Genomic DNA, 27,859 nt, shown 5'->3' with positions numbered 1-27,859 from the left:
AGACAGATTAGTTTATGGCTCTACAGTGTAGCTCAGGCTTACCAACAATGCCAAAATCTCAACAGAGAATTCAGTTAGGATTAATACTTTTATTGAAGACTACTCAAAACTGGTAAGACAGCAGTGAGAGCAGAGCAAGCATATGGTTAGAGATATGAGGACCTGGGATTAAAAAGCGAAACGGAAAAAGTTGTCAAGCAAGGCTGCATCCTGGCCCCTCTACTGTTTAACTTCTGCATCAACTTCATGGTGGACCATCTTCACAACATGGACATCCATCCCCCAAAACTCGCAGGAAGACATATTTCCACCTTATGTATTTTATGTAGATGATGCATAAAGAATACCCATTGGCCTTAAGAGAGCATTGAAATCACTAACAGAATGCTGCAAAGCAGATCAGCTCCAACTGAATTGTAAGAAAACCAAATTCATGGCATTTGCCAAAAGACCCAAGAGTCATGACTGGAGCTTAGATGGACATAAAATCAAGCAGGTATCATGCTTCAAATATCTGGGAGTATTCCTCCAATCCAACAGCAGTAGAAGAGCCCATGGAGACCATGTGTCTGAGTCTGCGCAAAGGAGCTCATTTGCCATTCTAAAATACCTCAAGTCAAGAGGAGGGCACTTCATACCTGCAGCACTCAAATTATTTGAAGCCAAATCAGTGGCACAACTCCTACATGGAGCCCAGCTAGGCCCCTTCTCCAATTCCCCCCCCCCCCCCCCAGAGCTTGTACAATCAAAATTTCTGAGATCGACCCTGTAAGTACCAAAATGCGTCTCCCTTAATGGTATAACACTAGAAAATGTTGATCATTTCCACTACATAGGCAGCCACATCTCCACAAAAATTGACATCAACACCGTCTGAGCTCTGTGAGTACAGCATTTTTTTTTCAAATGAAGCAGAGTGTTTCAAGATCAGGACATTTGTAGGGATATCAATAAGCTTGTTTATAAAACTATTGTCCTTCCAACTCTAATGAATGCCTGTGAAACATAGACAATTAACAAACGTCACTCTCGACTTCTGGAAAGATTCCATCACTGTTGCCTTTGGGAAATCCCATAAATCTCTTGGGAAGACAGGCAGATAAATGCCAGCATTCTGGAAGAAGCAAAGACCATCAGCATTGAAGTGATGATTCTTCACCATCAACTTCATTGAACCTGCAACCTTGTTCAAATTACTGATTACTGTCTCTCAAAGCAATTACTTTACTCTCAGCTCAAGAATGCAAATTGGAATGTTGGTGAACAGAAGCAAAAGGGATTTAAAGATGGCTTAAAGCTAACCTAAATAAAGGTGAAATAAACACCGAGAGCTGGAAATCCCTGGCACTTGAGCTGGAGGTCAGCTGTTACAAACAGTGCTATGGATTTTGAAGTGGCAAAAAGGAGAAACATGCCAAGAAGAGAACCAAGCAAACCTTTGTCGTGGCTGCCCTCCATCTGGAAAATCTATGTCCTTATTATGAAAGACCCTGTGGATCCAGAATAGGTCTCTACAGTCACTTACAGATCCATTGACAAGACTCTTGGAAGACCACCTTACTCGGCCACAAGTGACCGCCTATGATGATGATTTTTAAGCAACTGTATATTACAAATAAAGGTATCTTCATAAGGAACTCAATTTCTCTAGTTCCTATAAAGGTTATGTGGATATTTAAAGCAAAAGAAAGCTGTGAGGAACAAAAGAAAGCTGTTCATCATGGAAGCAGTCTTAAATTGGATTATTTACTACACAGAACACAACATTTCGAGGAACAGATATGCAAATTTTAAAGCAGGCTATCAAAGGAAACGGGATCAGAAAATTGTTATTTGGACTAATTCAAAACATACCACATAGTCACAAAAAAGGATGAGTGCACCTCTTCGGACTATCTCTCGATTGCACATACTGAGTTTGAATTCCGAATCTACTTCATCATTATCTTCGCAAGTTTGAGAACCAAGCAATTTACTACTGGAAAGGCTGTGCCTTCTGAAAGAGAGAGAATGTTTTAGAGGCTTGTTAAATGTGGGCTTCACTTCTAGAAAATAATATTTCATTATATTTCTTGCAGTTTGAGTAACTATTTTTGTTTTGCTATTAATGTTTCATTTGGGTTGCTGTAAGTTTTTCGGGCTGTATGGCCATGTTCCAGAAGAATTCTACAACTAACGCAACTTTAGAAGAAAATGTTTCACTTTCTTCTAAAGTTGCATTAGTTGCAGAATTAAAGGGGAAGAAATAGGCTTACCAATAATAGCCAGTTGTCCTATTATTTCCAATCAACAATAATCAAGATAATTGCAGTTCACAATCTTGTATACTGAGACAGTGTGGCATTTTGTCTCCTAAATAACTGGGCCCAAAGGGTCAAGAAAAATATCCAAGACTTGAATAGCAAGCCACTATGTACAAAATGGGAGTTGCCTTGCATATTGACAGGTGCTATTAACACAGCAGAAGCAGCTTATTTTCATGGAAGCCTAGTAAGTTTCCACTAATCCCGCTATGGAATGGATGAGAGGAGGGGTTAGAGCAAGTCTGATATATAGTCACTGGCCAAGACTACAGCTCATATAACCAGTGCTTTCCTAACAGGGTTGGCTTCACTGTATTGATTGTTACCCTGTCTAGTGACTACCGCAACTGAGGCAGGAAGATAAAAAGTACACACATCACACACATTATATAGATGAAATAGCCTTACTTTGGCGTCTGATGCACTGCTGACCACCAGGTGCTGTTTGTATAATTAACAAGTAGTAAGATCTGGCACCACAGGAGCACTAAGGAAGGATGGGTGGGTATCATGGACTGAATAAGATCATTTAAAGTTTCAAGGGTATAGAAATGATGATCAAATCCATTTCCTATAAAAAGCTTGCTGGCTGCAGCTGTGATTCTTCTGAACATTCCTAAAAAGAAGTTCAAGTTATAATTAAAATCCGGCTGATATTAATGGGAGGGGCATTCGTGTTCTTTAGATAAGGCAAGTTGCAAAAAATACATACTTTCATATTCTATTGTTTACAAATGTAATGTCTGTTGAGCTATCAACTTGAAATTAGTTATCTTTATTATCTACACAGGATGTTACCAAATTGCATTTCAAATTCTGATTATATTGTAAGTCTACTGTTCTAGTTCACCTCAAAGGATTTGTGCTCAAGGCAATGATGATTTTAAGTTCAATTAAACTAAATCAAAACTCTAATACTTTATTTCATAAGCTAAAAAGTTACAATAAAAAGTACCTGATTTGAAAATATGAATTAAGCACATAAGCAGTGTACCCAACTCTTGGCAGTAGAATGTATGTTGCTGCTCATTCATATCCACATTCAAATGTTTGCTAGTAATATCTTCAAGAAGAATTCCCACTAATTGTAATAAGAACCTGGAGGGGTGGGGAGAGCATTGTATTATAAATAAAATAAAATAAACTAGACTGCTGGAACAAGAATCAAAATAATGTTTAATGAAACAAAGACAGAAGTTAACATTTTCTTCTTAAAACGGATTGATTCAAAGCCCAAAACACAAGCCTATGACACAGATATACTTCAATTTCCTTATTCATTCATTCATTTCACATACCTGGAAAATGTCTCTTCAGGCAGATATTTATTTTGCTCTTCTAGAGTTTGTTCCTGATCTGTAGAAGTTATATTTTCATCATTGCGTAATCTGTTAATTGTTTGCCGTGAGATTAAATATGGTGAGAAGGAGAGCTCTTGAATACGAGAAAGCACAATGTCTTCTGTTGATTGAGAAATCAAAACACGGAGAATAGCAAGAATACCAGATATCCATAACTGGACTGTGCTCACTGAAGCCTATTGAACAAAAAGATCATTTTCACTCAAAAAAAATTTGAGTAAGCAAGCCCAAAAGAGAAAGATACAGGGCATAAATGGGAAAATGACACGAGTGCCAGGTAGCCAGATCCAGCCGTGTGAAAGGACAGTCATCCTGACCTGGTCTGGAATGCAAGGAAGGGAAGGAAAGGACTGGAGAGAACCACTTGTAAGACCATCTGGCTTTTGTTTTGAGAACTGTTTTGGAGCCTGAAAGGGAGGAGGGGATGATAGGTTTGTGGGATATATAACCAGCAGCAAAGAAGATGCCATTAGAACTGGCTGTTTTGTATCCAGGTAAAAGAGTAATAAAGACTTCATTTCCATGAGTCCCATTGTGAGCTGGTCATATTCTCAGATTTTCCAGAATCTGACGAGTGTCAGTCAGCAGGATACGACAGGCAAATGCACCCTTCCCCACAATTTTGTACAAGGTTGCTTTACTGATATTTGCATCCTTCCAAGCAGAAATACTATGCTTACCATTGTACTTGGAGTTACAAACATGCTCCTTAAAAGCATGTCCACTGGACGAAGGGCAGATGGTGCCAATATTTCAAATAAAGTGTTCAATACTCCCAGAGCTTCATGGGAATCTATCTGCATCTGTTTTTTAAAAAAAAAATGAAAGAATTTTAAAATATACATTTAGTATATTCTTATTCAACATGTAGGGATTTCAAGACTTCTGTAGCTAAATAGAAATGTTTGAAATACCTCAAAGGCAATGAGCCAATCACCGAATTTGACTTAAAAATGAGATCTACCTCTTCATTTCTTATGATGCGTCATGTGGGGTGCCCTTGTGTGTACACTGTATTAAATGTCATAGTTGGAAGAAACCACAAGGGCCATCTAGTTCAACTACGTGTTTAGAATATAGACCTTTTATTTACAAACTTTCCATTTTCACCTTTGTTTGTGTCCTGCCCACATGATGCACTTAAGAAAGTCCCTATGACAAAAAAATGAAAGGACTTTGGGGAAAAAATAAGAGTTAGAGAAACAGGCAAATACAGATTCTTGGTGACACCCAATGCAATCTAACTTTAGAGTAAATGAAGGAAAAGTCAGTGATAATATCTTTTTTAAGAATTACTTAAAAGATGGGGAATCTATCTTACAATTAAAGGAGGACATTGAGCAGATTCCTTCTTCAAGAATATATACACGTCAGAGAGAAGGTCATAGACTGCACAAAGATGAAGAGATTATAACAATGTATATCTGATAAAAAAATATAAATTTAACCTGTTGTTTTGCTAGCATTGGGAGAATTATGTCTGCTATCTGTCGAGACAATCTTTTCCACTTGTCTTCATTCTCTTTGTGACACTGCTGCAATACTAGAATGAACATCTCTAGAACCTGAGAATGAAAAAAAAAACCTCACATTCATTTGTATAATCACAAAAAATAGTTTTTGGATATTCATCCTCACTTGCTTTGAATTTAATACTGTATAGTTCTCCCTTAGCCTTCCTTCCCACTACATACTGTATTTCTCCAATTCTAAGACACCCTTTTTTCCATATATATATAAAAATGGGAGTGTACAAATGTATTACTGTATATGTATTTTGTTGATGGTGGTGGTGATACTAAAATTAGAGTGCATCTTACAATCAACTGTGTTTCACCATTGAAGAAATATGTTATATATTCATTTTTATACTGTGTATTGTCCTGTCAACTGCAACCAATGACGATCATGAGAGCACAAAGTCACAATGAGAAAACACACAAAAATGAAGAAAAGGACTACTTTTTGGCAGTTTTTAACAATATATAATTTATAGTTCCTACTTATGTTCTGAAAGATTTAAAGATGAAAAGAACAAGCCGTGTATTTTACTATGAAATGTCTTCAGTTCAGAGTTTTTAAAAACTTTGCTACTTGGAGTCCATGGTGTACCTTTAACAAAACAGAAGTGAATGTTTGTTTGTGTGTACTATTAATGTCTTGGCCCTTACAGGACAAGTAGAGGGAAGATACTGAGATTTAACTTGGCATCACAGTGAGATCTTCAACCATTTAAACCAGGGTTCCGTTACAAAAAAGCCAGGTTCCCCACAGAATATGTCCATTGCTTCCTAATGAAGATAGTGGCAGCTACTGGCTTATCTACAAATCCGTAAGGTAGCAAGCAAAGGAATTGAGGGAGTTTTCTAAGACACCTAAAGATATTGCATTGACAAAAAGTAAATACTCTTGTTATATCATGCAAACAAATGAACAAAGATAAAAAATCAATAGAATATTACCAGTTTAATTAACACGTAGCTCAATATCTGCCTTAAAAAACCACTCAAAGTTAAATATTAACCCCTTTCTACTAAATGCGTACCTCTGCAAATAATGTATACTGTTGTTGCATATTAGGGCATTTATTTTAAACAGTTCACAAAACTCCAGCAATCATTACAAGGTCTGCTTGATAGCAATCCTCAGAAAATACTACCACAGTTTGTTTCATTATAGCAATAAATTGTGGCAGTTTTGACAAATGAATTTGAGAATTTTCAAAAAATGGGGGTTTTTGTGAGAAGGAATGGACTAAAATGTTTTGAAAAGTTGTATTCAGATTAAAGCAGTCTAGTGGTTTCTTTGGACCTCCAAATAATTCTAGTCAGTATGGCCAATGCTAGGAGCTGGAGAACAGAAGCCACTAGGCCAGTGGTTCTCAAACTGTGGGTCCCCAGACGTTTTGGCCTTCAACTCCCAGAAACCCTAACAGCTGATAAACGTGCTGGGATTTCTGGGAGATGTAGGACAAAACACCTGGGGACCCACAAGTTGAGAACTACTGCACTAGGTTAACAATAATATATTATGCAGCTTATAACCAGTTCCTACAACATTTACCTGATGGTATTGGATAAGTCGCAACAACATTGAAACCACTACTTCTTTTTGTGTCTCCAGTTCTTTGCCAGCATCTGCTTTGTTTGCTCCTCTCAATATAAAGAGATCATGAACAATTGGCTGTAGAGCAGGTATTGCTAAAGAAAAAGATATTACATTTCAATTTAAGATTAAATGTGTAACAGCACAGTAATAGCCTCTCAAGAGATAGATTACTGTCTAGGTTTAGCCCTGGAAGCATTTGCTGTTGCTGTTGTTGCTATTATTATTATTATTATTATTATTATTGACACAAAGACATAGTATGACACAGCAAACAAGATATTTATGCTGGATTTCATATCACAATTATTATTATTATTATTATTATTATTATTATTATTATTATTATTATTATTATTTATACCCCGCCTTTCTCCCTGTGGGGATACACAGCAGCTAATACGCCACACTAGGCAAGTTTAAAAGGTACAACACAAAAATTAAAAAGCAATTAAATAGTAGCAGTGTGGTAAAAACAAAATCAAAAATACAGTTGATATACTAAAATGGCATTTAAAACTCGTATTCCTCCCTAATCCCACCCACAGCATCCCCTGAACTGATCTTTAAACCCTTCTTCTTTAAAGGCCTGTCTGAATAAAAAGGTTTTAGCCTGCCGCAGGAAGGACAGCAGAGAAGGGGTCATTTTGGCTTCCCTGGGCAGGGAGTCAAGGGCCCGCTCTCTCATTCCCACCAACCGGGCTTGAGATGTGGGTGGGACTGAGAGAAAGGCCTCTCCTGAAGATCTCAGAGCCCAGACAGTAGCCTGGACCTGAACATCTCTTGGGCACACATGCATTATAAAATGATTGAGTAGAACTTTAAAAAATGACATTTCTTTCTATGAATTCCAACTTTCAATATCTCTTTAGGGACATATTCTTTGAAAAAGCAACACCTTTTGAATAAAAGGCCAGGGTTACACTTCCTACAATGCTCTCTCAGAACAGATGTAAATAGGAAATAAACCATATACTTCGTTACTAGGGGTGCATCTACACTATATAATTAATGCAGTTTGACACCACTTTAATTCCCATGGCTCTGTGCTATGGAATCACATAGCCTCACTACATTACAAGCGTTCCACAGCATTAAGCCATGGCAGTTAAAGTGGTATCAAACTACATTAATTCCACCCTAGAACTGATTTTTTTTTAATTGGAAAGATTATTCAAATTAAAGCAAAAGCATCCTTCCAGCAGTATTATCCACAATGCAAGGAAACCTGTACCCTCCCCATACTAATAATTGCAAGCCTTTTTGAAAATACAGGTCTATACAACTTCTGTCAGACCACTTCCAATAAAGATAAAGTTCAGATTTTGGGTTGCTGTGCTTCAGATTTTTTGTCTGAAAATATGAAATCTACATATCATCCCACTTCTATAAACATCACTAAACAAATACAAAAACAGTTTTAAAACTGTATGACACATTTTAATAGAATTAACAGCTTTTTAGTACTTATTATACCAAGTTTAATTTTATCACTTTGGCTATTTGATTACCATGTGTAACAGCTTTTCTTCCACTAGCCATTATCCCATCACACAGCTGAATAATTTTAGGGATTCCAATTATTTGCTTGGAGTGGTAGCGTTCATAAGACAGTAGCACCAAGAAGAAAAAGACACTAGGAATAATTGCTTCTGATTCCCTGGGATGAAAAATAGAGAAACACTGGACTTAACCATGGCATATAAAGGCAGTAATTGCTTGATTTGTATACCTATTTTATATACCAATATACTCAAGGGTTGCATAAAAATGTATAGCATGAAAAGGTGTCAAAAGTGAGAAAAGTTTAAGAAGTCCTGTCCTAGACCAATATAATCTGCATGGTAAATGATAAGCAAAAGAATTCAGCTAATGCTTCAACATGATAGCTGGTTTGAAACCATTTGTTCATCTCTTACAAAGCAAGACGCAAAGGGTATTTGGGATGGTAGGCAACTGAGAAATGAACTGAACTTGTGCAAATGAATAGAAACATAAACTGTGTTGTTTGGAATCAATAAGAAATCATGTGCCTTGAAATCTTATTTCACTGATAAAATTTGCGCTTTATAACACAAAAATAATTACAAACAAAAGTACTGTGATGCCTGCCACTGATCTGATTGGTTTCATTAAAGGGGCTCAAATGAGAACCTCTCCTATTGTCTTCCAGGCAGATAAATAAAATGCAATAACTGAGATAGCTAAATTATTACACTGTGTAACACCATTTTTGTTCCTGGGTTACAAATGCCATTTCCTAATTGGTTCTATCATAAAAACATGGAAAAGGTTTATTAAACTGCAAAAACTTTGGTTTTGCAAGACATCCTACAGCACATTTTGCTAGTTTTTCAATTAATATCTCAACCAATTTAACATAGTTTGTGGCAGCCGCAAAAGCTAGGTTTCTGGAGAATAACAACTACTTTCAAAGTAAGTACCACACAATTAAACAAGAAATAACACATTCAAACCAGGAACAGATTTTTTTTTTCAAATTTTGTTACATAGTTTTATTGTTACAATGCACCAAATTTTCATCTGTAAAATTCAGAAAGGTAAGTGGAGATTTCCATGGGAGAGTGCTAAGTGAACATGGGGAGAAATAATAGTGCACCTTTCCTCAATTTTTCAGAGGCTTTTTACAAACGTTCCTCTTGCTGTTTCCCTGATACATTTCCCCTCTCTGTATTGTTGATATCAATCAGGAATCAACAACACTACACATTCAGATATAACTATATGGCAACATAAATAAGAGAAAATTAAGTTGGTCTGATAAACTCTTCTCATACCAAACGCTTCTGCGTATGTTTCCTCCACTGCCAATCAATGAGACTGAAGGATGTTTTGAAAGAATGAAAATATTTATAAAATTAGCATTTATTGGGCTTTAGCCCTATTTTTTTTTAAAAAAACTCATAGATTTTAAAGAAAGCATACAACATTGAATTTGTACCTGAATTGTCCAACTTCAATGTATTCAAACTGCTTTAGAACAAATCCAATGAAGACCTAAAACAAAATAAACATCCATAGACAGTTGTTGTTATTGATGTTGTTGTTTTGCTTTTTTTTTTGTACCTATTTTGGGACTCAAGGTGGCTTACAACAGATTATAACAAACATAATTAAAACTAATAAAATGCAGAAGTTATGAGACAAAACTCCTGCATACTGTATAAAGCTGGTCCTATCAGTCCACAACCGAAACAAAAATGGCTTCACCTGTTTACTGAAAGAGAATAGGGATAATGCCATTCTAATCTCTCCAGAAAAGGAATTCCGGAGACAGGGAACATCCATTAAAAAGGCCCTCTCCCATGTTCCCAGTGGATGTTTCTGTAAATGTGATGGGACAGGGAAAAAACTGCCTTTCCAGCAGACCTCAAAACATAGACTAGTTTGTAACAAGGAATATGGTCTTTCAAATAACCTGGAACTGAACCCTATAGAGATTAATAGGCACTGATAGTACTGGGAGCACAATCCAGATTAAAAAAAAATAGGATATCTGATAGAACTGGAAACACAATCCAGAGCAGTAATAGACTTTAACAGTAGTTAGCCAAATACAAAGTCTAGTTGTTTTAATATATTTTTAAACCCATATATTTGATGTCTATATTCCAAAATCTTCCAGGAAAATGCTTGCTGGGCATTGATAGCCACAAAGGGGTGGAACTATCCTGCTCTCTCAAGTCAAACTGGGTAAAACAAAGCTTTTATCACAAAATTCTGAAGGAAAGATGGCCTCAACATACAAGGCCTCTGGCAAGAAGTCCAACAAACTAAAAACCTTAAGGACTCACCTGATCAGAGTCTAGAAGACAATAGTTAACCCGCAGCTGAACGAGTTGGGCAAGAAGATCTAAAACTTGCCTCTGCAGTTGTACTGATGTTGTTGTAGTATATTGCTTTAAAGCTTTGATGACCAGGGGTTCAAACAAACGAATGTGATTATGAATAATATTCTATGAGAAAGGAGGAAATGCATCAATTTATTAGGATTTCCTTATCTTTGGGGGATGGAGGGACTGTGACCACACCACCACCATCATTACTACCACCATAATTGACTTAATTGTTATAATATTGCCCTGTCCCCCAAGATTGTTTTATTTCTGGTGAGTTGACAAAGGGCAGCATGAAAGCACACTGAGCTCTGTAAGCTGTATAAATGCCCAATTCCTTCTTAAATGATGTAATGTTTCACATCTGAGTAACTGAAGCATGTTGCATATTTTCCAAGCCGAGAAAAGAGGCAGCCCCATTGTATTCTTAGTTGATCAGGCTTGATCTTGCATAACTGGGCACCTCGTTTTAAGCTAGATATACACAAGTTGGAATAGATTCAGAGAAGGGTAACAAAAACAAAATATCAAAGGTTGAAGGAGCTAGAAATGTTCCTCTCTCTGAAGACAAGACTGAGGAATGACATTTTTGCACTTATTCAATATCTCAAGGGTTGTCACAGAGAGGAAAGAGAAGGTTGTTATCTGCTGTCCCACAAGATAGGAACAGATCTAATGGCTGTAAGTTACCAGAGAGTAGATTTTCGATTGAACATGAGAAGGAGCTTCTTGACAGTAAGAGCAGTTCAGAAAGGAAATAAATTGCTTAAACATCTGGCGGCATTTCCTTTTCTAGACATCTTCAAAAAGCTATCTGCTAGTTTTCTGGGCTTTGGATTGAAGGGATTTAGAAGCACTTAGAAAACATTAGATGGATATTGACAAACTGAGGGCATGTTTATGCCAGAAATGATCTCGTGATGTTAGAAAACAAAGGATAAAATTCCAGACAGATGCACTGAAAGTTTTTTTGCTTTACCACATTTTAATAAAATATAGCAAGCAACAATTTAAGAAGAGTATCTTTTGTTTATACCTTGTCAGCACGATGCTTCACTGCACTTGTCATGCCAGTTTTAAGCTGGGAAGAAACCTTCTGCAATATATCAAACCAGCTAAAAACAAAAACAATTATTACATTTTACCAGTGCCTGCATATTTTATAATATCTATAGCAACTTGAAGATTTGTGAATACATACATCTGGATTTGGGTTTAATCTCAGCCATCTTGATAGGCACCACTGATTTTACTACAACAACTAAAGCATATCAAACTTAGATGAAGAAATTTGGTTTTAGATAATTAAAAACATGAAACATTCACGCAACAAAAAAAAGATTCCTCAAATTGTCTAAAATCTGACTACCGAAATTAAGGATGCACTAAAATATGCTGTGGTCAATGCTGTTGTGGTAAATGTCTCACTTCTATCCGGTTGCTGAATAAGTCTAGTGTTCAATGTGCAAACGGAATACCTTACATGCACTAATAAAGTAAGTTTTTAATATAATTAAATATGTAAATATATTGTTGCTGTGTGTCTTGAAGTTGTTTGTGACATATTGTGACTGTAAGGTGAACAATCATAGTTTTTTATGGGGCTGAGACTGTGATTCGGCTAAGGTTACCCAGTGGGTTTCCATGATCGAGAGGGGATTCAAACTCTGGTTCCCAATGCTCAAATCTCTACACCATGCTAGCTCCTTTAAGATCATCTGGAGGAGAAGAGCGGTATATAAATTAAGTAAATAAATACATAAATAAATAATTTGTTTCTGTTTAACTCTGATTCTCTTCACCTCCCTCTTTCCACTAAAGCTTAGTTCCCTTCATCCACACTTCCTGGTTATTCTGTAACCTGCCATGAGCCACAAGAAATAAAATAAGCCGGTAAGAAATAAAATTATTATTATTATTATTATTATTATTATTATTATTATTATTATTATTATTATTATTATTGGCTTATTCAAACCAATGAAAAAAAGAAGGTTATTCCTACCCAGAAGTATCATGTTCCTGTTCAGCTTGCATCATATTCCTTAAACTGGCATCTGCAAGTGCCTGAGTGAAATGTGTATAAGGAGCCATGAAGCAATAATGATAAAGCCCAGGCCTCAAGTTTGACGAACCCAAGCGTTGGGCTTTGCCTTGAGATCTACTTGGGTTTGAAGACAAGCAATCATACTGTGAAGCCAGGTTTGTGCCAAACAATGTCTTCAGCAACTAAGGAAAGATACAAAAGCAATTTTGAAATCAGGCAAATTCATCCAAATTAGCAATGCTGATTAATATTTTAAGAAATGATAAGCAATTCTTCAATCCACAAGATGATTGTCTATTTAACAAGTTTCTTCTATTAATACATTTCTTCTTTTAGACTACAAGCAGTAGTGTGACGGTGATATGCATTTATGTCATGTAGGTCTGAGCAAATGCAATAGTAACAGACACTGGCAGTAAAAGATTTGGTAGTGAATTCAGAATGGAAGCTGGAGATATGTAAATAAATGTAGCAGTCAGTGGGTTTGCTATGCAGTGTGGTATCTAGTTGTGTACTGTGTAGCTGGACAGTGGTGTCTAAAAACTGAAACTGTGAATTGTTCCAAACTTAAGATTAATAAGGCAGCAGGATTTGTTAAAATTCTAATAAAAGGTCTTGAATTATTTTTTTCCATGAATCCATGAATTATTCTCTTCCATGAATCCAAAAAATAAATATGCAATGGATATATCTTAGTATTTTTAATTATTAATGTACAAAAAGAACAGGGTGTATTTGTATGCTTTCATAACTTGTTCACTAAACCACAAGAACCAAAAGAACACATCTCTTTATAATCTGCTGGGGCGGGGGGGGGGGGGGGGGGAGGGGGGGAGAGAGAAGAGAAAAAAAAGAAAAGGGTGTAGGCCATTATTATTATTATTATTATTATTATTATTATTATTATTATTATTATTATTATTATTATTATTTTAATATGTCACAGCAAACAAGATAGATATGCTGGATTTTGTATCACAAAATCACAAGTCGAACACTTTCCAAGTGTCTAGGACTGTGTGATGTATTTTCGGATGATGCATGCAGATCCCAGTAAGGTGGGCTTTTGCAGTTGGCAGATAGTAATGTCTATTGTTTCCAAATGCCGGCTGAGATCTTTTGGCACAGCACCCAATGTGCCGATCACCACCGGGACCACCTGCACTGGTTTCTGCCAGAATTTTGAAGATGATGATGATGATTATTATTATTACTATTTATACCCCTTTTTTCTCTCTCCACTGGAACACAACAGAATGAACCTGTAGAAGTAGTGTTGCAATGAGTGAAGGGTACTGGGAACAAACATTCCCATTGACTATACTGCTGCTGCTCAATCACATAGTCGTTTCAGACACTTTGTGACCTCATGGACCAGTCCACGCCAGAGCTCCCTGTCGGCCATTGCCTATACTACAATAAAATAAAAAAATGCAAAGACAAAAGAAAATCAACAACATGCACTTATTACCTGCTGTACACACAAAGTGGCCATCATTGGTTCTCTGCTGAAACAGGATTTCAGATAACCCAAAATTTCTTCAACATACTAGAAACAGATATACAAGTGTCATTTAGCTACAAGTGGTCATTTAGCAAAACGTTTGTTATGAATATATTGTTACATAAATCTTCCACAATCATATTATGTCAGATATTGCAATAGTAAGCGGAGTAGCAGTAGCGGAGGGCTTATTAATATAAGCATTTACAAAATTACTATGATTCTATGTGTATCTCATGGCAAATAAAGTGATTATACAGATAAAGATTGTTTTTAACAAAAATGGGGCATTTCAAAAGATGTAGGGAACAATTTAGTCTCCCAGGAAGCACAGTGGGCTGCACTGCTGAGCTTGTTTTGCACTGCCATCTTTTAAAGAAAGCATTTCTTGCTTTCAGCAGCTTTCCATGAGATGGGGAGGACCTGAGAATTATAAAAATGCCCTCAATATGCAGCATGAACAGTTTGTTGCCACTTTAGCTTTAAAGTTATATATTAAAGCTTAAGGCACAAACACTGAATGAAACATTCCCAAAAACTATAGGTATACAGTGTTCCAAGACCACCCACAATAAGTGAAAATCTACGAAGTAGGGACACTATATTTATTTTTATATTTATACTTTATTTTTGTAGTTAGGCGGTCTTCCTTTCCTTCACAAGCCCGTTTTGAACTGTAGTTGTTTTAGTTTGGTGAGGTGGGCAGCAATTTGGCAGAGAAGGCTGTAAACCTGCAACTCCCAGGATTCCCGGGGAGCCAGTGAAGCTTTCCCAGAAGAGGGATCGGGGCGAGAGCGCATGTGCAAAAGGCAAGCGCTGCCGCGGCCTAGTCCTCCATGAATTGCTTTGTGTTGTTTAATTTGTTAGTTTGATAGAAAGATACCACTTCTGCTTGGATAGCATTAAGGTCCAAAGCATTCTGAGGGTGCCTTGGACGACAAAAAACCCCCCGCAAAACAGGGAGGGAGAGAAAAGTGATCCGCAAAGTAGCGAGGGAACACTGTACTCCAGACAGAGAAAGCAAAGTTTTCTTTATTTTATCTATACAATGAGTTACAGTAATTACTAATACAACTCATCTCCCAAATGTCAACGTTTATTTGTCACGAAGCTAGAAGGAAGGTGAGTTAAGTCACAAGTGCAAGCCCCTTTGGTCAGAAGTAATGGAAAGCAGTTTACAAATACATTAAAAAATAATGTGAAATGACTGCATAACACAACTGAATTCTGACAAAAAATCTTTCCCAATGACTAATTTATCACCAAAAAGACACAATGTGCCGCTTGCTTAGCCATATCCAAAGGCAGGAAGGTGTTGTTAAGCAGCTCTTAGGCACTGCTCAGAACAGGGGTCTAAATCTTTTATAACATACCAACGAATCCAGGAAGACTTGAAAATTAGCAAGACTAAAATTAGCACTACACTTACAAGCACGATAACGTATCTTAATACTCGTTTCTCTCACTGATTTTTTTTTTTAAATGAAGGCATTATTAACAACCATGAACCCACTTTTCCAATGTCCTGAAGAGTTGCAAGTTCTAATATTTGAGACAGAACATCCAAAGCAGATCGCAGGAATGCACCAAACTTTTCACTGCTGTTCTGGAGATCCAGTGTAACCTTATCCAAAACAAAGAAATAATTAAATGCTGAAACCATAATCAGAATAATCAAGCCAATGAAACAGTGCATCATAGAATCATAGAATCATAGAATAGTAGAGTTGGAAGAGACCTCATGGGCCATCCAGTCCAACCCCCCGCTAAGAAGCAGGAAATCGCATTCAAAGCTGTAATCTTATGCCCTCTCATATGAGAGTAATTTAAACGGAAATACTTGTTTCAAAGTAGACATATATAAGATTGCACTGCTAGCATGCTATCAAAAATCAACCTGCTACAAAGAAATTAAATAGATGGAACAGTTATGAAAAATCTTTGCTTAATTTCCTTGTATTTGACACTATTAAAGGAATCGTAGATAAGATAGAAGAGAGGGAAAGCGGCATCTAAGGGAGTTTTAGAACTTGGGAACCATATGCCCAAGAAGTAACGAGGCACAGGATTTAAGATCCAGACCTGAGAAGACCCTTACACCATTAGGAAAAGCCTATGGATAATAATCATAAAACTCTCCCAGGGTTGACTTATCCATTTGCTATCAAACTATGTTATTCAATGTCAATACGTATAAAAGCTTTTTCCAAAGATATGGATAAGCCCAAGAGAAATTTCACAAATAATTTTAACTAATTTTTCATATCTACTATAAAATGAGGAAAGCCTAACAAGCACACCATCTGTTTACGTTAATGGCTGTCTTCTAACCGATACTAGTTAGAATGTATTGTAATGTGGGAGAGACATTCTCAGTTTTCTTTTAGAATCATAGACTCATAGAGCTGGAAGACACCTCATGGGTCATCCAGTCCAACCCCCTGCCAAGAAGCAGGAAATCGCATTCAAAGCACTCTAATCTTCAAATACACCAATATATTCAGGTGAGCTGGAATTGAAAAAAATATGTATGCACAGTATAGTATGGATTTAGTATGATTTTTGTTTAGACGTACCTACCTGAAAAAACATTGATAAGGATGGCAGAGATGGCTTTATGACATGATGGGAACTATCTGCTACTAAAGATAGAGAAGGAATTCTTGGTTTTCACCTGACTGACAAAGAGGTTCGTGGAACAAAAAAGATTAAGAACCCCTGCTCTAGCTAGAACTACAAATTGGATTGAGGTTCAAATTTTGAGCAAAGAATAGAACGAAAAGTACCTTATAGTTGGCATGGGTAGCTTTCAAAACATCATATAGCTTCAGATATGAAGGAAGGTGATAGAAGTTGCCCAGTGATGATGATTTACTTGCTGGAGCAGGACCTGAAGCATCAGTTTGCCTAGGGGCTTAAAAAGGAAGAAATATGATATATTAACATTGTTAATCTCTTATAGCCATTTTTTTTTGTTTTCACAAGGTTTCCTTGGTAAGTTTTCTTCAGAAGAGGTTTGTCTATAACTTTCTCTGAGACTGAGAGAATGTGACTTGTCCAAAGGCACCCAGTGGGTTTCATGGCCAAATGGGAACTCAAACTCAGCCCTCTACTCATAGTTGAAATGACTAAACCACACTGGCTCATACATATAAAAGTGTGACCATACACGTTCCCATTCTGTCCCCCCTACCATAGCCACATTTTAATCACTTTGTCTCCAGGACATAGAACTAAGTATTCTTAATACTAACTGGCAAAGTGAGGGAAAATTTTCTGAAAATCTTGATGTTCTCCCAAGTTGTAGAAAAGGCTAGCAGCTTTCATGTGAGAAAGCCAGTGAATCAACTTGGGTTTTACTCTATGAGTTAAAGGAGCGATCCATAGTGCTGAACTATTGAGAGGATAAAGTTGAGCCCCTTGAGGGATAAGGTAGATAAAGGCAAGTGAATCTGCTACATCACCAACATGGAAGCCACTAGCCCTTCTAATTGCCCTATAGTGGGTGCTACCAAGCCTCCTTCACCAGAAAATGACTCTCTGGAACCATTCTCCTGTGAGAGGATGGGGTTCCCAGCTGGGTTTCACAAAGCAAGCCCTGCATTACTATTGAAGAGCAATGGGAGAAAGAGGCGGTTTCACCACAAAATGCCCCTATTAAAGCAGTGCTAGCAGCCTACATAAAACGGATGAGCTGTAGTGGGCATTTCTCCACTTTCCCTGCAGGCTTAGATGACTCTGAAACTGCTTTCCCTCAATGCAGAACTGCCAGTCAACAGGACAGGAAAGAGAAAAATATATTTTTGAAAAAGAATGTAACACAGTAGAACCCCGGTTATCCGATTAAAATGGGCAGACCAAAATTCAGGTACCTGGTTTAATCGGATAACCTGATCTGTAGGCCCAGGTGCCTAGCGGAGAGAGGAAATTTCTCCCTCTGGCAGGCGCTTGGGACCCAGGGAACCGTAAAGCGTGCCGCTGCCTTTGCGCTTCTCTAAAGGCCCAAGTGCCGGCCGAAGGAAGGAAACTTCTCCCTTCGGCAGGCGCCCCGGCCCAGGGAAGCAGGCCACGATCGCAGGCCGCTTCCAGGACGCTTCCTCCTGCCTCTTCCTCCTCTTGCAAGAAGGAGCTCCTTCTCACGAGAGGAGAGGGAGGAAGAAGCACCCCGCCTCTTCGCTCCTTTTCGCAAGAGGAGAGGGAGAGGCCGGAGCACTCGTGGCCATCTTCCCTGGGCCGAGCCCTCGCCCCTTGGGAAGCAGCCCATGAGCACTGCTAGGCAGCGGCACTTGTAGGCTCCTTCCAAGGGGCGAGGGCTCCTTTCGCAGGAGAGGGAGGGGGAAGGCTGCCCCCAGCAGCACCTCGGATAATGCAGCAGGTAGGTAAACTTGGGCTCGGTTAACTGGAGTTTTACTGTACAATGAAAAGTTATAGAAAAACTAGAAGCTCAGTCCCCTTCGTTCTGCCCCATCCCCTTCCCTCCACCTTGTCCCTTTCATGCTGCCTGTTCCCTTCGTCCCACCACCATTCCCTTCCCTCCGTCCCTGCCACCATGGAAAAGAGGGAGGGAGGGATGGAAAAAATGAGAGAAAAGGAAGAAAGGGGGAAGGAAAAAAGAAAGGCAATGAGGGAGGAAGGAAGATTAGCCAAGCCACACTCTCTCAGACTCAGATGAAAACAAAGACAAATCCTCTTTGACTAAATCTCGACAGGAAAACTCTTTGATAGAGTCTGGAACTATTACAAGGCTCACAACAACAATCCTAATTAACTATCCCATCAGCCAAAAGCAGGCCCACACGTTGAAATACTGGTAAGTTTATGCTGGTTAAAATTGTTCTTCATTTTCAATATTGTATTCTTTCACATTTTTACACTACAAAGACAAATGCAGTGTGCATAGAAATTCATTTATATTTTTTTCAAACTATAATCTGTCCCCAACAGTCTGTGAGATTGTGAACCCGGCCTCTGTTTAAAAAGTTTGGGGATCCCTGTATACACAGTCTATGCAGCCCAGTGTTAAGTAAGCTTTCTGTTCAGATGCTACATGGCAAAATACAGCTAGCCTGCTTCTGCTAGCATATGAGAAAACTACAAGGGGAAGGACAGGTTGCTTACCTGTAACCATGTTTCTTCGAGTGTACTCTGTGAATTCACACTAATGGAGAGGCTGCGCCTGCGCAGGTCCCAACGGAAACTCTTCCCAAGCTGAAGTTTAAATTTTGGCGGTAGCCACGCCCCTCCGTTCCCGGAGGGCATATAAGGCAGCCCTCGGCGTCTCCTCCCCAGTTCCTACGCCGCAAAGGCAACGAGAAAGGAAGAGGGTTTGCCAGAGGGGAAGGAAGGGCGGGCTTGTGTGAATTCACAGAGTACACTCGAAGAAACATGGTTACAGGTAAGCAACCTGTCCTTTTTCTTCGTGTACTCTGTGAATGCACACTAATGGAGACTAGCAAGCTTAGGTCTCGGAGGCGGGCTAAGCAAACCCTGACAACGAGAAAACTGTCCAAACATATGTTTATTAAACATGAAAACATCAAAAAACCCTGGTCCAAGGACCCATTAAGGTATTGCATCAAACACACGCCAAACACCGAGAGCAGTTCGGTAAGGCATGACATAACCCTTTAAGAGCACATGTGAAAAAAACAGGAAAACATCATTCCCCTAAGGAGGAAGGCAGTAGCAATAAGGCACGGATCATCAGGAGAGTAGTGCAAACATGTACCAAACAGGAAAAAACAACAAGAGGGTCGCATGAGAAAAAAGCACCCACATAGAAGTCATAAATGCAGAAGGTTAGGACAAGCATGAGGATAAAACCGCCCTAGCAAAGGCGGCATCTTTCAAAGTTTTTTGGTCTAACCTGTAGTGAGACACAAATGTAAGGGGGTTAGACCAGATCGCTGCCTTGCAGATGGAGTCCAGGGAAATGCCCCTTAGGAAGGCAGTCGACGTGGAGAGACCTCTCGTCGAACGCGGGCGAACCGACGGGGGAGGAGGTCTTTTGGCTAGTTCATAGGCCAGTTCAATGGCCTGAGCAATCCAGTGTGAGAGTCTTTGAGAAGAAATAGGATTGCCCAGTTTATCTGGGGCATGGGCCACAAAAAGTTTTGGGGTCTTTCGAATGTCCTTAGTACGGTCGCGGTAGAACAGAAGTGCTCTACGCACATCAAGGAGGTGCAGTCTCCGCTCAAGGGGAGACGAGGGGTCTGGGAAGAAAGCGGGAAGGACAATGTCCTGGTTAAGGTGAAAAGCAGAGACCACCTTGGGAAGGAAGGTGATGTCCGGACGGAGAACGGCGCGGTCGTGATGAAAGCGGAGGTAGGGTTCATCGACCCGAAGGGCCGCCAGCTCCGAGGGTCTGCGCGCTGAGGTTATGGCCACCAAGAAGGCAACTTTCCAAGAAAGGAGACGTAGGTCGGTCGAAGCCAGCGGTTCAAAGGGAGAGGCAGTAAGCTGAGAAAGTACAAGCTCGAGGTTCCACCCTGGAGTAGGAGGTTGAGTCGGTGGGCAGATGTTGTTGTATCCTTTCAAGAAGGTCTTGACAAGGTGGTCGGAGAATAGAGATGGTCTACCATGTTGTTGAAAACACCAGGATAGAGCGGCCAGGTAAGATTTCATAGAAGCAAGAGAAAGTTTTTGGTCTGCCAGAGACATAAGGAAGTCCAGCACAATCGGTACCGAGGTTGGAAAAACAGTAATTCCTCGGGAGCGAAGAAAGGAGCGAAAGCGAGAGACTTTATAAGTGTAGGCCCTGGTTGTAGCCGGTTTGTGAGCTGCGCGGAGGACCTCCTGTAGGTTTTGCGGGAGGGAGGTCAGGCGAGAATCCTCCAAGCAGTGAGATGTAGAGAGGGGAGATCCGGGTGGAGGATCTGGCCGTTCTCCCTGGATAAGAGGTGTGGCAGAAGAGGTAGAGTGAAGAAGGTCGCCTTGGAGAGATGAAGAAGAGCCGGGAACCAAGATTGACGAGGCCAGGCTGGAGCTATCAGGATCGCCGACGTAGGTACCGACCGGAGTTTCTGCAGGACCTTCGGTATCAGAGGAAAGGGCGGAAAGAGATAGATCGGTTCCGCCGACCAGTCCAGAAGAAAGGCGTCTCCCAGGCAGCCTGGAGAGGAGGACGGGGGGAGTCTTGCCCCGTATCGGGGCAGCTGAGCGTTCTCGGGAGAAGCGAAAAGGTCTAGAGTGGGGAAGCCCCATTTGAGAAAAAGAGAGAGAAGAGTCTCGGGGTCGAGCATCCACTCGTGGGAGGAAGTCGTCATCCTGCTGAGGGCGTCTGCCAAGTTGTTCTGGATCCCGGGAAGGTGAATCGCCGAGATTTGGATGTTGCGGGCTATGCACCAATGTCACAGCTGGGAGGAGAGGAGCATCAGCTTCCTTGAACCCGTGCCACCCTGCTTGTTGATGTAAAAGACTGCTACCGTGTTGTCTGACTGAATGAGTACAGATGTCCGGGAGATCAGGCGTGAGAAGGCTCTCAGAGCCTTGAAGATAGCAAGGAGTTCGAGAAAGTTTATGTGATTTGCCTTCTCGGAGGGAGACCAAAGGCCCCGAACAGTGAGACCCTTCATGTGGGCTCCCCAGCCGAAGTTGGATGAGTCCGTGGTTATGGTAGTGGAGGGAGGAATTGGGTGGAACGGAAGACCCCTGCAAACGTTGGAGAGGGACTTCCACCAGAGAAGCGACCGACGAGCGTGAGGCGGGACCGAGAGAAACCTCGAGTTGGGGTGGCGGAATGGCTTGAAAGCGTCTATGAAACACCTTTGAAGAGGTCGGAGATGAAGCCTGGCGAACGGGGTCGTGAAGACTGTGGAGGCCATATGGCCGAGCAGTACCTGGATGGATCGAGCCCGAACCCTCCGGTGGGTCTCGCAGAAAATGATTTGTTGGCGAAGAGCTAGAAACCTGTCGAACGGAAGGGAGACAGTTTGAGCAATTGAGTCGAACAGGGCACCGATGAAGCAGATTTTGTTCGACGGGGTGAGGTGAGATTTGTCGTGGTTTAATTGAAGACCGAGAGATTCTAGAAGACAGAGGGTGTAGTCGACGTGACGTCGGAGAAGGGCAGGGTCGGATTCGACCAGAAGCCAATCGTCTAGATATGGAAAGACTGTGATCCCTTGGAGCCGGAGGTGGGCAGCCACGACAGCGACGACTTTGGTAAAGACCCTTGGGGCCGTAGCGAGGCCAAAGGGTAAAACGGTGAACTGGTAGGTCTGGTCGAGAACTTTGAAAGAAAGGAAGCGCCTGTGGTTTTCTCGAATCGCCACGTGGAAATAGGCGTCTCGAAGGTCTATAGACACGAAGTAGTCTCCGCGCTGAAGCATCGGGAGGATGGAGGCGATGGAGACCATCCTGAACTTGGTTGGACGTATGAAGACATTGAGCATGCGTAAGTCCAGAATTGGGCGGAGGCCCCCACCCCTCTTCGGGACCGTAAAGTATCTGGAGAAGAAGCCTTGAGGGTCCTGTACCGATGGAGAAGGCCGAATAGCCCCCTTGGCGAGAAGGGCGTCGACCTCTGCGAGAATTTCTTGAGAAGGGTTGGAGAGAAGGACTTGGCCCGTGGGCGGGAGTTCTTCGAATTCTAAGGCATAGCCTTCTTGGACAATTTTTAGAACCCAGGCATCTGAAGTAATAGATTTCCACCGGTGAAAGAAGGGAGCCAGGCGGTCTAGAAAGAGACCATGAGGTTGATTTGGTGAGAGGGAGGGGTGTGGAGGCATGAGATCTGCATCGGTACCGTAGAAAGAGTCTTTGGAAAGAGAGATGGCGTCAGGAACGCCGGAGAGGTTGAGCAGCAGTGGGGGTGGCTCGGCCGCGTTGTCTTTGTGGCTGAGCGGCCCGACGGGGTTGCTGGCGATTTTGGTTGTTTGATACCGAGGGACGCCGGAAGGATTGATGGCGGTAAGAAGGAGGCGGGAAGCGTCGAAAGCGTTGAGGAAACCACTTGGTGCGGTGAACCTGGGGTTGATCGCCGCATTTAGTGGCCAGAACTTTAAAATCGTGGTTGGTTTTTAGCTTGTCGTCGGTGCCAGAGTTAAAGAGGCCCATGGCGTCGAAGGGGAGGTCTTCGATGACCTGCCTCGAGGAGGAAGACAGACCGGAAGATCTCAGCCAGGCGTGGCGACGAATAGCAATGGCGTGGGCAATCATCTTGCCGGCCGTGTCGCCCGTATGCTTAGCCATCTGGATTTGATGATGCGCTAACGAATCGGCCTCTTGCTGGAGGGTGGACATGACGGACCGGTCTTCATCCGACAATTTAGAGAAGAAGGGCTGAGCTTTCTCCCAAAGGATCTGCTGGTATGCCCCCATACAGGCCCCATAGTTCGCCATTCTACAGAGTAGAAGAGCTCCGGAATAGAGCTTTCGACCGACCGCGTCGAACCTCTTGCCCTCTCTGTCTGCAGGGGTAGTGGATTCACGGCCGGAAGACTGAGAAGCTTTAACGACCATGGAGTTCGGGTCGGGATGGTGTTTAAGCCATTCTAAAGTGTCGTCATCTGTACGATACCAAGACTCGATTCTCTTCGAGGTAGGAGGGATCGAGGAAGGAGTCTTCCACGAAGATTGGATGACATCTAGGAGATAAGGCAAAAATGGCAACAGCGTGGCTGGAGGGGCCTGGGCTTGGACCCGTTTGAAGACTGGATCAGTAACTGCCTTGGAAGTCTGTTTGATTTCTAGACCCAGGGCGTCGGCCATTCTAATCATTTGTTCGGAGAAAGCCCGAATGTTGTCGGTAGGCGAAGGAGGGTCCACCTCATAGGCGTCATGAGGAGGAGAGAGATCAAGGCCTAAGGATACTACCGAGGCCGAGAGAGCGGAATCAGGGCGATCTATATCGATCTCATCGTCCCCAGCCCCTTGAGGGGACTGGGGGGGAGATGACAACACAGTTTCTGGTGGCGGCAAAGCCTCAAGAGCAGAAGCCATCTGTAGCCGAGTATCCTTGGAGGCCGAGGCCTGGGCCGCTCGAGCCAGGCGAGTGGTCTGTCTACTCCGTTCCGGTGTCGAGGTCGGGGGAAAAAGCTGCTGGCGAGACTGACGATGGGAGACAGCAGGTCGAGGAGATGGCACCCTGACCACTGTCTGAGTGGAGTGGTGGGGTGAGTCCTGCAACTCGCCATCAGAAAGTTGCTGAGGAGAAGTTTGGCGAGGTCGCTGAGCAGGAGCGATCGGAGAGGACCTTCTAGAAGAAGTCGCCGAAGAAAGGACGTCCATCTTGGAGGAAGCAGAAGAGGAAGAGCGTTGGGTTGCCCTCTTCTTAGCGAGTGGTTGTTTTGATGGAACCCTCAGGGATTTTCCCGGCGTGGGAGGGACCATTGCTGAGTCGGATTGGGTCCGACGAGCTTCCTCGTGAGCCCTTTTAAGGGCGATCTTCATCGCAGAGGTCGACGGAGGAGCCCCAAGATGGGATCGGGCCGAAGATACGGAGGCCACCGAGCTCGATGTCGAGGAAGGGCCGACCCGGCCAGAACGCGTCGACACCGTAGCCGTGGTGAGTGTGCACGGTGGTTTAGCGGCCTTAGACGATCTGGAGGCTCTGGACGCCTTAGACGAGACCGAAGGGGCTTTAGCTGTTGAAGCCGACATCGAACCCGGATTAAGCGGCGGCTTCGTGCCCGAAGTCGACGGAGCGGGTTCAGGGGCAAGCGATTTTTCGTAGAGCGCCGCTCTAAGCCTTGCGGCTCTATTCTTTCTAGCCTGAGCCGTTAGGGCCAGGCAGAAGCGGCAGGTACCGACGACATGTGCCTCTCCGAGGCAGTAGAGGCACTTGGCGTGGCCGTCGGAATCAGGAATTTTAGCGGCACACTGAGTGCAGCGCTTGAAGCGAGTCGTAGACATGAGAATCCGAAGTGAACCTTGCGGCGGAAAAAAAGGAACTGGGGAGGAGGCGCCGAGGGCTGCCTTATATGCCCTCCGGGAACGGAGGGGCGTGGCTACCGCCAAAATTTAAACTTCAGCTTGGGAAGAGTTTCCGTTGGGACCTGCGCAGGCGCAGCCTCTCCATTAGTGTGCATTCACAGAGTACACGAAGAAAAAACATAATTCATGAGAGGCTAGAATGAGTGTTTTTGAGCATTGCTGATTATTCTCTGGCGGCAGAGAAGAAACCATCCATGAAAACTTTAACTCCTCCTGTTTGGTAGGCTAAGCAAAGGATCACAACCCTTCTCAGCTGATGCTTTTAAGACTAGATTCCTAGCTCCTCTCATCTGTTCTTTTTCCTTGCCATCTTCCAGGGCAGGTTGCATTCTTTTTGCTCCTCCTCCTCACCTCACTGCCAACCCCATATGTTCCGTGCATGCTGCTTTCGTGCATGTTGGTACCTGTTTACATAGGTACCAGCATCAAACAAAATATGTTATTTTCATGATTCCATTTGTAATTGGCAGATTAAAAATACCCTATAAGCCCCTTACCCATCTAGGCTATGCTCTGGCTGTCAAATCTCTAATCTCACAATCCTGAGGGGTGGTCAAATATGCAGATAAGAGCAATGGTCATAATTGTGGAATTTCTTTGGTCCTGGAGACCAAGATTTCTTGAAATTCTAATTTATTGAAGGTTTGAATAAAAAACATTAATAAAATTTCATTGAGCAAATGAACAGCTGCATCCGTCCTACCTGGGCTGTTTTCACTTGTCTTTTTGGGGCTCATTGGCACAGAGGTTTGATCAGCAATCTCTTTCTCTTTTCCTTTGCGTCCTTTCAATGGACTCAAAGAAGGTGGATTTGTCAGAGATGGTAATGTTGCCTTAAAAAGAAGTTCTCATGTGTAAAGAAAAATATCAGCCATATTCTAAATGCAATAAACAATCCACAGTAACAAAATGCTTCAAGAAGTATTAGTAAATAATCAGCAATCTTGACAACATTACAACCAGTGTATACACAAACAATATCTCCAATTTTAGCATAACAGAAAATGGAAAAAAGTAAATTCTAGCATCCAAGTCAGGAGTTTAAAAACTTTTCAAAGTAATATTAATTAAAACTTATCAGTAAAAAAATCTCACCAAACATGCCTATGGAGGGGATGGGACTAGGAGAAAAGCCTACTGAACACATCTTAACTCAAATTAGCTTTTGCAGTTTTCCAGATGGTTCGCATCCAAACCCTTAGGGCAGAGCTTTTCAACTGGGTATTGCAACACATTAGTGTGTTGGCTGCAATGTGTAAATGTGTTGCATGAATGTAACAAAAAACCTCTGAGTCTGTGTGAAATAAACACCACTGAAATGTGGAAGCTTAAAAACGCTTGATTACAAAATGCGAATGTCTTTAATATTCCACCAAATATTCAAAAGTTGTGTTCATCCCATCAACCTCATACATCTTATTAAAATGGCAAGTAATTTTATTAGTATTATACAGTTTTTATTCTTTCAAGTATTGACTTATTGTTACTCATAAATGACAAAAATTGGAAATGTATGTTATTATGTTATAAATCGCATTTTAAAAATATAAATGAAAGGTTTTCATAAGATATGTTGTTTCCCCATAAATTGCATTATTACAATTTATGTGTATGTCCATATTTCTTATAAGTGGTTGGTTTAACCTCTGGTTTGCTAATAAAACTGAATTACTGTGTCGCAAAATGATGCAGGTCTAAAAAGGGTGTCCCCAATGTGAAATGTTTGGAAGGCTCTGCATTAAGGATTTGAACCAGCACTGGAAATGAACTGTCTTTTGTCTGTGAAGGATGAGACTTCTTAATATTTCAGTTGGTTCTAAAAATATGTATGCCATTAGTAGCCTTAAAATACGCTTAGCAATATAACAAAAATACCTTTATTGTTGGGCCAGGAATGACATCGTCCAACACATGAGCACAAATATTAATGATTTTCAGCAAATGGGAGAACATCTGCTCTATCAAAACAATTATAGTTCTGTCTGCTAGAGCTGGCCATGGCTCTTCCTGCTTAGTAGCACCAACATTAGTGTCATCCTCGTTAGTCCAAGGGGTTTTCAAAGATTTTGAAGCACTAGCTGAAATCACACCAAGACAAAATTACAAACCAAGTACAACCTTTGTAATTATGTATTTTATATAGAAACGTAAGATGTAATCCTTGAACTGAAGTTTTAAACCTTGTAGGTACAGCCAAGCCTACACAAATACAGTAAAAAGTAAAATAACTTTTAAAGCTTGCTGTTAATATTCACTAAATCAATAAATAAGAGCTGATAAACTACAGGTGACTTTTAACAAGCATGCTACAGGTAGGACCAAAATATTTCTCTTCTTGTGTCTCTTCGGACGATCCATGTGGCTATCTTGCAGGGACAGAACTTGTAGGCATGAGTTCAGAAAAAGGTACTGGAAGATTCCGGTTTGACTCTTTGCCACTGACCTATGTAGTCCCTTCAGGGATCTATTTTGTCCCATGTGTTATTCAATATCAACATTAAATCACTGGGAGATCTTTTCTGGATGTTTAAGGTTGGGTGCCACCAGTAGGCAGACAACACCCAACTCTATTTCTCCTTTCCACTATTTCTCCCTTCAATGTAAGGACACTTGTGTCTCTAAATCAATGTCTGGCACTAGTAGTGCATTAAAATCAGTACTGCAATAGCAATACTAATGTCAGGTGCCAATAATGAACCAGATGGGGACAAACAAACAGACTCAATGCATATAAAACAGCAGTGCTT

General features: G+C 41.2%; 1 protein-coding gene across 3 annotated transcripts in view; it reads right to left on the bottom strand.

Annotated features, from left to right (window-relative positions):
• The window catches only part of htt (huntingtin), a 122,611-nt gene that overhangs the window by 47,363 nt on the left and 47,389 nt on the right, over window positions 1-27,859 (bottom strand). For all 3 annotated transcript variants that reach the window (XM_062982049.1, XM_062982050.1, XM_062982051.1), the window contains 17 exons: window positions 26,988-27,190; window positions 25,816-25,945; window positions 16,964-17,091; window positions 15,691-15,801; window positions 14,145-14,222; window positions 12,632-12,855; window positions 11,663-11,741; window positions 10,585-10,746; window positions 9,732-9,787; window positions 8,281-8,429; window positions 6,728-6,864; window positions 5,113-5,229; window positions 4,345-4,467; window positions 3,602-3,840; window positions 3,259-3,401; window positions 2,712-2,919; window positions 1,855-1,996 (listed from right to left, as the gene is read on the bottom strand). In XM_062982049.1, coding sequence (XP_062838119.1) covers window positions 1,855-1,996; window positions 2,712-2,919; window positions 3,259-3,401; window positions 3,602-3,840; window positions 4,345-4,467; window positions 5,113-5,229; window positions 6,728-6,864; window positions 8,281-8,429; window positions 9,732-9,787; window positions 10,585-10,746; window positions 11,663-11,741; window positions 12,632-12,855; window positions 14,145-14,222; window positions 15,691-15,801; window positions 16,964-17,091; window positions 25,816-25,945; window positions 26,988-27,190 — 2,429 coding nt within the window. The remainder of the gene's footprint in view (window positions 1-1,854; window positions 1,997-2,711; window positions 2,920-3,258; window positions 3,402-3,601; window positions 3,841-4,344; window positions 4,468-5,112; window positions 5,230-6,727; window positions 6,865-8,280; window positions 8,430-9,731; window positions 9,788-10,584; window positions 10,747-11,662; window positions 11,742-12,631; window positions 12,856-14,144; window positions 14,223-15,690; window positions 15,802-16,963; window positions 17,092-25,815; window positions 25,946-26,987; window positions 27,191-27,859) is intronic.

Source organism: Anolis carolinensis, chromosome 5, assembly GCF_035594765.1.
Source record: "Anolis carolinensis isolate JA03-04 chromosome 5, rAnoCar3.1.pri, whole genome shotgun sequence".
Classification (NCBI taxonomy): domain Eukaryota; kingdom Metazoa; phylum Chordata; class Lepidosauria; order Squamata; family Dactyloidae; genus Anolis; species Anolis carolinensis.
Note: the sequence above shows the minus strand (reverse complement) of the source record. Positions and strands in the feature narration are given on the sequence as shown.